The following is a 13210-nucleotide window of genomic DNA, read 5'->3' as shown; positions in this document are numbered from 1 at the left end:
GAGACTATGGGCTTGATTCACAAAGCGGTGCAAAGTGTTTGCACGCCTGTGAAAAGCCCTTTATCACGCCTAAACTCAGTTTAGGCGTGATAAAATGAAATTCATGCAAAATCCATCGCGCAGCGCACGGTGCAGAGCGCGCGATGCGCCCATGAAACCCTATGGGCGCTGCGCGCGGAATTTGCGCGCGATAAAGAGCACAAAACGGTGCTAACTCAGCGGTGCAAAGCTTATCACGCCTAAAGTCTTTTAGGCGTGATAACTGAGTTATCACCGATTTGTGAATCAGGCCCTATGATTGGGACACAGGAGTGTGAAGTGTACGCATGGGAGCGGTAAGGTTGTGGTGGAGGAGTTGGGGCATGGATATTGGCATAGCTATATTTATAAGGTTGGGAGTTCAGCTAAATGATGTGCCCCAAGAAGTCAGCAGAGCCCAATGACTGCCAGCCACCACTGTCTGAGATGGCAGGGTTGCATAGTATGCAGTCTTATCATTAGTTAGATGTGGAGTGATGAAATATTCACCATACTTTTTAATATTCACAAGCGATTACTTAAACTTTTCAGAAAATTCAAAACTATGCACAGCCTATGGGCAGCACGGTGGCGTAGTGGTTAGCGCTCTTGCCTTGCAGCGCGGGCACTCCGGTTTACTTCCATGTCCCCAAAAAAACATACAGATAAGTTAATTGGTTTCCCCCTAAATTGGCCCTAGACTATGATACATACACTACACCAGGGCTCCCCAATAGGTCGATCGTGATCTACCGGTAGATCGCGACCACCTGATTGGTAGATCGCGGCCTCCTGGCCACATCCCATTGACTTTTGTGGCCAGCAGCTGTAGAACGCGGCCGCGGCTTGCCGCTGATGTGTGTCCAATCAGGAGTGGTGAGAGGCGCGGCTGAGAGGCCAAGGGCGGCAGTGTCATGGCTGGGGGCGGCGCTGGAGGCAACACTTCCGCCTCCTCTCACGCTGCCCGCCGAAGCGCTCCCTCAGCCGCCTGGTGATGTGATCTCCGCTGTAAAGTAGGCTGCGCGCACGAGGTGTCATGGCTGCCCGCATCGCTGCTGCACATGGCCTGTATGGGGAGATGACAAGCCGCAGACTCCACAGTTGAAGGGAGGTAAGTGATTGCATGTGCCCGCCCTATACCTAGCTAACCTGTACTGAGGGGACCTATACCTAGCTAACCTGTACTGAGGGGACCTATACTTAGTTAACCTGTACTGAGGGGACCTATACCTAGCTAACCTGTACTGAGGGGACCTATACCTAGCTAACCTGTACTGAAGGGACCTATGCCTAGCTAACCTGTACTGAGGGGACCTATACCTAGCTAACCTGTACTGAGGGGACCTATACCTCGCTAACCTGTACTGAGGGGACCTATACCTAGCTAACCTGTACTGAGGGGACCTATACCTAGCTAACCTGTACTGAGGGGACCTATACCTATACCTAGCTAACCTGTACTGAGGGGACCTATACCTAGCTAACCTGTACTGAGGGGACCTATACCTAGCTAACCTGTACTGAGGGGACCTATACCTAGCTAACCTGTACTGAGGGGACCTATGCCTAGCTACCCTGTACTGAAGGGACCTATACCTAGCTAACCTGTACTGAGGGGACCTATGCCTAGCTAACCTGTACTGAAGGGACCTATACCTAACTAACCTGTACTGAGGGGACCTATGCCTAGCTAACCTGTACTGAAGGGACCTATGCCTAGCTAACCTGTACTGAAGGGACCTATGCCTAGCTAACCTGTACTGAAGGGACCTATGCCTAGCTAACATGTACTGAGGGGACCTATACCTAACTAACCTGTACTGAAGGGACCTATGCCTAGCTAACCTGTACTGAAGGGACCTATACCTAGCTAACATGTACTGAGGGGACCTATACCTAACTAACTTCCGGGGGGGGGGGGGGGTGCATTTAAAACGTCGGTAGATCTCCTAGCCTCGGCGAATTTTAAAGTAGCTCGCAAGCCGAAAAAGTGTGGGCACCCCTGCACTACACGATACATACATACACATATGACTATGGTAGGGACTAGATTGTGAGCCCCTCTGAGGGACAAGTGACCATATACTCTGTACAGCGCTGCGTAATATGTTGGCGATATAAAAGTACTTAAATAAATGCAGCCTCTCACTCAATGGTTTTTACTCTTTGGAGAGATTTAAAGTTAAGGGTAAAAAAATCTTATGCCTGGAAAATACCATGCAATTTCTCATCAGATTGATGGGTCAAATCGACCATTTCCAATAGGTCCGATCTGATTACAGGTCCGATAGTTTTTCTCATTGATTTTGTACAGAAATGATTGGAAAATCTATCAGAAAAACAATCTCATTTGGCTCATCAATTTGACAGGAAATTGCATGCTGTATACCAAGCATTAAAATGGTGGGGTACGCAAAATCATTTTTTTGCTCTAATGCTGGGCACACAGCTCGATTTTGCCGCTTGATTCTCCCACCTGATCGATTCCTCGCTCGATTCCGCAGGCAATTCTCTTATCTTCCACTTGTTTTTCTTATCTTTTTCCAGTGTGCTCAAAGGGGAATTGAGCTCGGAAACGATTGAGCGCAACAACAGACATATCGGAAATTACCCATCGAGCCATCTAAATGGCTCAGAAAACAATCTCCTGAGAAGACACATGAGGCAGAAGCTACCTTCCCACATGTGGTTCTATATGCTGAAGAGATGACAGAGAAGGGGTAATATGCTTAATTTTCTTAACTTTATTAATTTTTCAGCATTAAGTTTTGTTAAGATGTTAGCAAGAAGTTTTTAGAAGCTATTTTTTATGCTATTTCTTTAAGATTACTACAAGTTTTACACAGCTACTAGATACACAGCTATTGATACAGATGAGACTACTTTTGATCTTAGTCTACATAACACAACTGTTATATTCTTTTCTGAATGTACTTAGAAGACTGATGATCACTTGGCTCTAATGCTGGGCATACACGGGTCGATCCGGCGGCCGATCAGCCGCCGGATCGACCCCCGCCGCGTCCCTGCTCATCCGTGCGTGTGCGTGGAATCGATCCCCGCGGTGATTGAACACGTCGGATATTATCAATCGAGCCATCAGCGGCTCGATTGATAAGGGGGCATCGAGTCGTGTATGCCCAGCATAATGCCTTGATAAGATGGAATACTGTTAGAAGGAAACACTACTTTGAACTGTTCATATTTTGTATATATGCTGTATGATAAGCAAATACAATTTTTTATATAAAATCATATACTGAGTGCTCTGATTCATTTCAAGGTATACCGTCAATCTATAATTACTGTTATAGAGGGTTCAGACCCCACTATGCCGGATTTATATGATAGCAACGCTTTAAAGGCTGGTCCTTTACTGAGTTAGCAATCATGAAAAAGGCAAGAACCACTCAGGTTCTTGACACAACTGACAGTTTTCCTCCAGTTTGGGACCCAATCAGATGATAATAAGGAATTACAACCAAGAAATATTTTGCTCTAGGAAGCCCTGTTCTCTGCCAGGAGAGGATAGATAAAAACGGTCAATACTTCATATATTTGAGCACTCTGCGACATAGAGATAGACTGTAACATTCAGCCGAGACAAAACAATAAATCTGTTGTTCTAAGTTTATAAAGATAACATAAAATTGTGCGATATCTAAAAGTCAGTAAGTCACAGGCAGGGCCGGCCCGCCCATGAGGCGGGGTGAGGCGGGTTCCTCAGGCGGCAGGAAGTGGAGGGGCAGCACCAGACATAGAGAGGAAGTGACTGGGGAGAGGAGAGAGAGAGTGCAGGCTGCAGTGCAGACGAAGTCCGGCTGATCCTGTGTGGTGCCCGACCTGCCTCCGACCTCGTGCCTGCACACGCAACGTGAGTGATCCTCCCCAGCTCCCCTCCGGCTCCGTCGAGGCCGCCCGGACTGTCTGTGAACCTCTGAGACCCACCCCGCCGCCCCCCAGGCTGTGCGTACCTCCCTCCCGCCACCCACATGATGCAGCGGCCTGGCGGCCACGACTCTCCGAGCTCAGCTCTGCAGTGCGGGCTGCGAGCTTGCGGGCTCCAAGTAGGCTGCATGCTGGTCACCTTTGGCGGCGGATGCCGCCTGCTCTGCTGCCCTGCGGCTGATTGTCACGCACGGGTGGCGACGTGACCCGACCGTGACGATGATGAGGCTGGCTCTGGCTGGCTGCCGCCTCCTCCGGCCGCCGCTCACCGGCCCAGCCAGGCCCAGCACGAGATCCGAAATGGTGGAGGCGGAGCATGCCCGCCGCAGGCCTCAGCCGTCTGTCCCCTGCCTGCCAGTGCAGGATCATGCATGGATGCAGTGCGGCGGTCGTGCGGATGCCCGCCCTTCGCCGCCGCCAGAGAGGGAGACCCACAATCCCCGGTGTCGAGTGAGTCAGACTCAGTCACTCGTCACTTTGTTTGCTGCATTACTCAGAGCAGGCCTTTCTTCACGGTCGGTTGTGTGGGGGTCTGGGGTTGATGATGTAATGTTATAATGTAGACATAGGGGGGGGGGAGGGGGCTTGGCAAGGGGAAAAGAAAGAAGCAATGAAGGGGATGACAAAACGGGGGGGGGGGGGGGCTTGGCAAATGGCAAGGGGAACAGAACAGAATCAATGAAGGGGATGACAAAGGGGGGGGGGGGGAGATGGGGGGTTTGGAAAATGGCAAAGGGAACAGAATCAATGAAGGTGATGACAAAATGGGTGGGGTGGGGGTGGGGGGGGGTTGTCGACCGGGGGGGCGCCTTTACGATCTTTGCCTCAGGCAGCAGAAAGTCCAGGGCTGGCCCTGGTCACAGGACTAGGAGAATAGATGCAAATCTTTAATAATAATCCTGACATTTGTATAGCACTTTTCTCCTGTTGGACTTAAACTTCTCAAGAGCTGCAGCCACTCAAGGCACCACCCTGCAGGGTTAGGAAGTCTTGTCCAAGGATTTCTTACTGAATAGGTTCCATAGCCAAGATTCCAACCCTGGTCTCCAACGTCACTATCCAGCCACTTTGTTTCCACTTACAGGGAAGATCCGAGGTAAAAAAAAACATTCTACTTACCCGGGGCTTCCTCCAGCCCCTAGCAGCTGATATGTCCCTCACCGCAGCTCTGCTGCCAGCTGGTGGCCCGCGGTCTCCTCCATTGGAGATACTGACCTCTCCAGGTCGGCATCTTCTACACCTGTGCAGAATGCTCCTGACCATGCTAGCATGATCACGAGTGGTACGGCTGTACGCTTCTGCAGGTGCAGAAGGTTCCGACCTGGGAAGGTCAGCATCTCCAACAGAGGGGAACCCGGGCCACCGGCAGGGAGTCGGAGCTGCGGTGAGGGACATATCAGCTGCCTGGGGCTGGAGGAAGCCCCAGGTAAGTGTAACTATTTTTTTTTACCTCGGATCTTCCATTTAAGTATCACTTTAAAGGAAAAGTAATGGGATAAAAGGCATAAGAAGTCTATTGTTGGCCATCATTTCCACCACAATAATTCTCTATGATCTTATGCGTAGCAAATGCCATGTGTGTAGTTCCAACAGAAACTTAAAAAATGTATTTCTGTCTCTGGAAATGATGACCTAATTAAGAGAAGATGTAAGAATGTAAATTAGACAAGCATGGAGCCAGGGGATTTGATTATCAGCAACAAGCTTCTGTACATGTGTATATAAGCAGGTTTATCTGCTGAACTTTAACATACATGAGTAACCTGAGACTGAAATCATGAAACACAGCAGCAACTTTACAGACCCGATATTTACATCTTAATAGGGTCCAGCAGATATACATGGCATGAAACAGGTCTACCTAGGCAGGAAAATGTAACTGCAATATTGATCATCTTCAAAGAAGCTCTATAGGTTACATTAATGCTTTCTCATTTCTATATACTGAATATAAAAAATATATCTATATTTATCATGGTGCATTAATGACAATGAATCTCAACCTATATCATGGTTTGCTTAAAGTTAATCTTTAAACTGGACCATGAAGGGAACAAAAGGATGTTTTACTGACCTGGGGCTTCTTACAGCCCCTGTAGCCCTTTAGGTCCCAATCCTCCAAGTCCAATCTGCTGTGCTACTGTGAGGTCCGTGATCCAGCAGAGTTTTGGACCACTGCGCATGCACTCTTCTGAGCTGTGCACCTCCTCCATCGTGCTCCTGTGTTCTGTGCAAGCTCAGTTACAAGCCTTAAAGAGGACCTGAACTTAGAACTTCCTCTTTGCTACAAAAGATAAGCAACAGCATAATAACCTTTAAAGAAAATAATTTCTTTGTTAAAGCTCGTACAAATCTTCCTATAAATCTGCAGTTTGTCTACTTCCTGTTTTCATGGAAGCAGACATAGGGTTAACATCCCTTGTTTACAAATTAGCTGCTCTGCTGAGGCAGCCAGCTGACACGGCTGAGAGATCAAATTACAGTTGTGATTAGTCACAGATGAGGGGGAATTAGACAGGTATAAAATTTCAAAACACATATAGGATGCATTTCTTTTGTTTTCCTTCTGTCCTGTGCAAGAGTTCAGGTCCACTTTAACTGTGCATGCGCAGAACGCTATTGGTTATGGGAACATGATCGGGTAGGCACGCAACCAGGACCGTGCATGCGCAGTAGTCCACAACTAAGTCGAGGACTTAAACAGGGCTAACAGCGGCACAACAGAGGGAACCATGAGGATATTGATGGAGCTGACAGACTACAGGGGGGATAGGGGAGGGGCTATTAGAAGCCCCAGGTAAGTAAAAATCCTTTGGTTCACTTCATTTCTGGTACACTTTCAAATAATCCACCCCTTTCTCTCCTTTTGTCTTTATCAGAAGATTCTAGTTTTGCCTTTAGTAATTCATCAGCTTTCTGTTTGGCTCGGCTTCCCTTTCCTTCGAAAAAAAAAAGAAAACTCTAATTCAATAACAATGTGTTTGTTTAACGGGATTTAATGTTGTAATTATTGTCAATATTTAAGTGGCCATAAACAGGAATAAGAGTCTACAGTGTGACTAATATCTTCTATAGTAGTTGGCTTAATTGAATAGGGCCGTAGTCTCTACAGCATGCTCGCAGGGGTGTAACTAGCGAATTAGGTAACTTCGCCGCACGGTGCTCAGTGCCTGAAGCTGGGCGTCATCATAGCAGCAATGCGCTCCCCGCAGAACAGTAATTCAGGGATCCGGCTAATGCTAGACCAGAAATTACATCTCTGATTGCTACAACTCAGAGGCATGGAGGGGGAATAGTATGTAACGCCACCGGGGAGTTTAGCAGCAGTAGGGAGAGCCGTCATTCAGCTCTCCTTGCGCCCAACTCACTGGCGCCGTGTAACTGGAAGGGAGCAGCACATGCAATCACAGGGGGCCCAGAGTTGTGGGGTGCCCTCCAACTACTAATCTTCCCTTCCACTGACACAGGGGATTATACTTCAGATCAGGTATTTGTATGGCTACAATTGTTATGAGTGTGAAGATCATGATGGCCACACTTGTTGTATGACCTGCATCAGGGTATCTGAGCCCCCGTTATTTTATATCAGCTATATCATGGAAATTGTTGAAGTTACAAGGGCCTGATTTTACTTACTCACTTACACTATATGCCCTTAATATAATAACGGCTATATTTCAACAAACACATTTTAGCATAATTGTTTGTTTCATTTGATTTGCGGCTATTACAGTCCCCAAAAAATACAGTTTTTTTTATCAAGCAAATACCAGTTAAATTTTTAGTGGTTATATCTTTTCAATATTGCACCTACACAGATCCTGTTGAATACCATTTATGTTCAGTTGGATTTTACACTGGCTACAAACAAGCGCTCTTTTATAAACAAAATGATGTTTTTGGCCATATCTGGGGCCCTTTTATAAACAAAATTACATTTGACAGCCATATCCAAAAGCATGTTTATTGGCTACAACTGCTGCCCTGTCATAAACAAAATCATGTTTATCAACTATATCTGCTGCCCTTTTACAGTAGGTTGCAAAAGTATTCGGCCTCCTTGAAGTTTTCCACATTTTGTCACATTACTGCCACAAACATGCATCAATTTTATTGGAATTCCACGTGAAAGACCAATACAAAGTGGTGTACATGTGAGAAGTGGAACGAAAATCATACATTATTCCAAACATTTTTTACAAATCAATAACTGCAAAGTGGGGTGTGCGTAATTATTCGGCCCCCCTGAGTCAATACTTTGTAGAACCACCTTTTGCTGCAGTTACAGCTGCCAGTCTTTTAGGGTATGTCTCTACCAGCTTTGCACATCTAGAGACTGACATTCTTGCCCATTCTTCTTTGCAAAACAGCTCCAGCTCAGTCAGATTAGATGGACAGCGTTTGTGAACAGCAGTTTTCAGATCTTGCCACAGATTCTCGATTGGATTTAGATCTGGACTTTGACTGGGCCATTCTAACACATGGATATGTTGTCCTGGATTTATGTTTAGGGTTGTTGTCCTGCTGGAAGGTGAACCTCCGCCACAGTCTCAAGTCTTTTGCAGTCTCCAAGAACTTTTCTTCCAAGTTTTCCCTGTATTTGGCTCCATCCATCTTCCCATCAACTCTGACCAGCTTCCCTGTCCCTGCTGAAGAGATGCACCCCCCGAGCCTGATGCTGCCACCACCATATTTGACAGTGGGGATGGTGTGTTCAGAGTGAGGTGCAGTGTTAGTTTTCTGCCACACATAGTGTTTTGCATTTTGGCCAAAAAGTTCCATTTTGGTCTCATCTGACCAGAGCACCTTCTTCCACATGGTTGCTGTGTCCCCCACATGGTTTGTGGCAAACTGCAAACGGGACTTCTTATGCTTTCTGTTAACAATGCCTTTCTTCTTGCCACTCTTCCATAAAGGCCAACTTTGTACAGTGCATGACTAATAGTTGTCCTATGGACAGAGTCTCCCCCCTGAGCTGTAGATCTCTGCAGCTTGTCCAGAGTCACCATGGGCCTCTTGACTGCATTTCTGATTAGCGCTCTCCTTGTTTGGCCTGTGAGTTTAGGTGGACGGCCTTGTCTTGGTAGGTTACAGTTTTGCCATACTCCTTCCATTTCTGAATGATCGCTTGAACAGTGCTCCATGGGATGTTCAAGGCTTTGGAAATCTTTTTGTAGCCTAAGCCTGCTTTAAATTTCTCAATAACTTGATCCCTGACCTGTCTTGTGTGTTCTTTGGACTTCACAGGGTTGTTGCTCCCAATCTTAGACAACCTTTGAGGCCCTCACAGAGCAGCTGTCTTTGTACTGACATTAGATTACACACAGGTGCACTCTATTTAGTCATTAGCACTCATCAGGCAATGTCTATAGGCAACTGACTGCACTCAGATCAAAGGGGGCTGAATAATTACACACACCCCACTTTTCAGTTATTTATTTGTAAAAAATGTTTGGAATCATGTATGATTTTCGTTCCACTTCCCATGTGTACACCACTTTGTATTGGTCTTTCATGTGGAATGCCAATAAAATTGATTCATGTTTGTGGCAGTAATATGACAAAATGTGGAAAACTTCAAGGGGGCCGAATACTTTTGCAACCCACTGTATAAGCAAAATCACATTTATCGGCTACATCCTCCTCACTTTTATAAACAAAATTTATTTTCCGGCGCCCTTTTATAATTGAAATCACGTTTATCTTGCTTCTACTAATGTGGTGCAATACCTAATGCTACTTTCCTGGTAAGTGAGACCTTCCATCCCTCTAATCAATTATGTGGCTTGTCTTTGTACTTGCTCCAAAACTTCAATATAATGCGGTGCCCAGAACTGTATTCTATATTAATATACATATAATGGGACATTACAACAGCAGTGGCATTTGTATGCTAGTTACCCGTGTTTGTATTTCCCTTTTTTTTTAATCCCCAAATTTCATTTGCTTTAGCTGCAACTGCTTGCCATTGAAAACAATAATTTAACAGCAGATCTCACCTTTTAAATCCCTATTGGCTATGTGTCCTGTTGCCTGCAGGTTCACAGCTTGCAAACATGACAATGGGATGGTAAGCTAAGGCCTGTGGACTCCCTGGTGAACCCTGCTAAGAGAGTGAAATAAATAAATAAACAAGGTCAAGAAAATTTAAAACCTTTGATCACACTTTTCACCATTCTTTATAAGTAGTCCCGTCAATGCTCTTCTTTCACTCTCCATAGTCAAGCCTTGAAAATTTGTTTAGAGAGTTGAATATTTACATTATTGACTCCCATGTAATGTATGTAACAGGCTATGTTAAAGATTGCATGTGTCTAACTTCAGCTTTCTACTTGCATTTTAGTTTGTTGTAAGTTATAATGTACCAACAGACAATACGGTTTCCTTTTTCAGCTAAAATTATCTTGACTATAGATGTCTAAATACTAGAGCTCAGTTCAATCAAAACGTCCCAAGAAAACATTGTGTTTGAAACCAAGTTTAGCCATTGAAATGTTTGTAAACAAAACCAAAGTTACCTATGTCATTATCAAGGGTATATCAGAAGCACCCGAGCTGCAGATTCCAATCTTTCTGCTGGTTCTGCTCATATATCTCATTACTCTTGGTGGCAACATGACCATATTTATTCTAGTCTGCTTAGATCGTCACCTCCACACTCCCATGTACTTCTTCTTGGCCAACCTGTCCATAGTGGACATGTCTTGTTCTACAGTCGCTCTATATAGGATCTTTGTAAACTTTATCACCAAGGATAACAGGGAGCAATTTCTTGAATGCATGATCCAGTCTTATATTTTTGGATCCTTGTCAAGTCATGAGCTGTTTATCTTGACGGTTATGAGTTGTGATCGATATGTAGCTATATGCAATCCCTTGAACTATCATATGGTTATGAACATTAACACGTGTGTAATAATGGCTTCATTCTGTTGGATTTTTGGTTTTGTCCAAAGCATTCCCTTTTCTGTTTTAATGGCTAATATCTCTTGTTACTCAACAAATGAAATCAACCATTTCCACTGTGATCTTGGACCAGTTATGGAAATCGCTTGTAGTGACATCAGTACTTTGAAAGCCCTGTGTATTATACAAGGAATAATTGTTTACGTCATCATTCCGTATTCTCTCACCTTCATCTCTTATGTCTTCATCATTATCACCATACTTAAAATACGGTCTAATACTGGAAGACGCAAAGCCTTCTACACGTGTTCCTCACACCTTACGGTTGTCATATTGCTTTACATCACCCTGATTTCACAGTACAACATACCAAATAATAGCTTGGACTCAACTAAACTTCTTTCATTGTTTAATACAGCAATTGTCCCCATGCTTAACCCAATCCTGTATAGTTTAAAAAATAAAGACGTAAAGTCTGCTCTTAGGCGCAGGTTGGGCTAAAAAAAACTAGGGACGGAAAGCTCAACTTATGTCAAAACCTTTAGTGGAAGGGATTTAAACTTGAATCAACATTTTGAGTTCTTGACCTTAGTGTTGGGAAAAAAATCTCTATTGCTTACAGCCAAGACAGATATACAGTAGCCATGAAAAAATACCCTTTTAGGAGTTATTAAAGCTAGTACTTGTAAATCTGTCATCTTTGTGTTGCTGACTGTCCCTCACCTTCTATTCAAGTGATGTCCAAGGTTAACCTTAAAGCCTTGAATGTCAATTATGATGACTACTACACAGGTTGACCTGAGCAGGAACATGTTCAGTAGTGCTGCATATACAGTATGGGGAACATTGTGCTTCATCCTCCTATCTCCCAAACCTTTTCCTGTTGTTGTGTTTTTTACCTGTAGCTCTAAAATTACATGCACCTACTACTAACCCCACTTCTGCCCCACCATTTTCACCACCACCATCACCACCAATTCTATGCAGATGTGTATAATCGAAATGCTGGTGTAGTTGAGTACCAGCTGAGGCTGATAGAATGCTGGTGAAGCATGATTACTAATATTCTACTATTGGCTTTGCAGTGGTGGACTGTCTGTGGCAGTTCCTCTCCCCTAAAATCAGCTATCCATTAAAGGACACCTAAACTGGAAAAATAATCTGTGGCTTCTTGAAGTCCCCTGTAATATTTCTGGTTACTCCACTTTGCATCCCCCCACAACTGCAGTGCCTTGCACTTGTATGCCTCCCTCAGCATACCAGTGTAGGGCAGGGAGCGCTTTGATATAACCAGATTGGTTCTTTTCCTCCACCACTGAGTGGCGCTTTATTCTGGCTCTTTACAATTCCCTTCCCCCCCCCATTTATTTAATTATGTACTAGCAGCAGGAAGCCTCCCCCACCCCATAAATTAATACATTAATGGTAGCCCTCTCCCCCCCCCCCCCCCCCCCACCACCAGTACTTTTATAGAAGGCCTCGAGTGGCTTCCCTGCCTCTCATATAAATTAATGGCAGGCAGCTAGTCTCCACCCCCCCCCCCTGTAATTTAGTAATTTAATGATATAATAGAAGCAGACAGCTGCACCCCACCGCATAAATTCATAGTAGCTGGATTAACCCCACCCCCAATACATCAATGGAAGGCAATCTGCATCTGCTTTTAAAGAGAGCCCGAGGTGTGTTTAAAGAATGTTATCTGCATACAGAGGCTGGATCTGCCTATACAGCCCAGCCTCTGTTGCTATCCTAAACCCCACTAAGGTCCCCCTGCACTCTGCAATCCCTCATAAATCACAGCCGTGCTGTGAGGCTGTGTTTACATCTGTAGTGTCAGTCTCAGCTGCTCCCCTGCCTCCTGCATAGCTCCGGTCCCTGCCCCCGTCCCTTCCCTCCAATCAGCAGGGAGGGAAGGGATGCAGGCGGGGACTGGAGTTCTGCAGGAGGCGGGGAGAGCAGCAGACTGACACTATAGAGATAAACACAGCCAGCTCTGACAAGCTGTTTGTGAGCAGCTTGGCTGTGATTTATGAGGGATTGCAGAGTGCAGGGGGACCTTAGGGGGGTTTGGGATAGCAACAGAGGCTGGGCTGTATAGGCAGATCCAGCCTCTGTATGCAGATAATAATCTTCAAATCCACCTCGGGTTCTCTTTAAATATCCTACCCTCAGCACAAACGTTGCCATCATCCCCATTATTTTATTTCACAATGCAGAATGTGCACATCGGAATAGCTTGATGTATCACTTCCCTAGTGGATACTTGTTTTTTATCTGCAGCATGCACGCTCCAGAACTTTTCCTCCTGTTCTCCCCCCGGATCAGCACAGCACCTCTT

At 45.3% G+C, this 13210-nt stretch overlaps 1 protein-coding gene across 1 annotated transcript; it reads left to right on the top strand.

Annotated features, from left to right (window-relative positions):
• Nucleotides 1-10458: 10458 nt before the first annotated feature.
• Nucleotides 10459-11373, top strand: LOC137527322 (olfactory receptor 8G50-like). Its single transcript, XM_068247830.1, has one exon. It carries the CDS (start codon nt 10459-10461, stop codon nt 11371-11373), a length of 915 nt encoding a protein of 304 aa, XP_068103931.1.
• The last annotated feature ends 1837 nt before the right edge of the window (nt 11374-13210 follow it).

Source organism: Hyperolius riggenbachi, chromosome 8 (genome assembly GCF_040937935.1).
Source record: "Hyperolius riggenbachi isolate aHypRig1 chromosome 8, aHypRig1.pri, whole genome shotgun sequence".
Classification (NCBI taxonomy): Eukaryota; Metazoa; Chordata; class Amphibia; order Anura; family Hyperoliidae; genus Hyperolius; species Hyperolius riggenbachi.
Note: the sequence above shows the minus strand (reverse complement) of the source record. Positions and strands in the feature narration are given on the sequence as shown.

What these genes read in the sequence shown, in the direction of transcription:
- LOC137527322 (XM_068247830.1), top strand. Translation starts at nt 10,459, where the DNA reads ATGTTTGTAAACAAAACCAAAGTTACCTATGTCATTATCAAGGGTATA.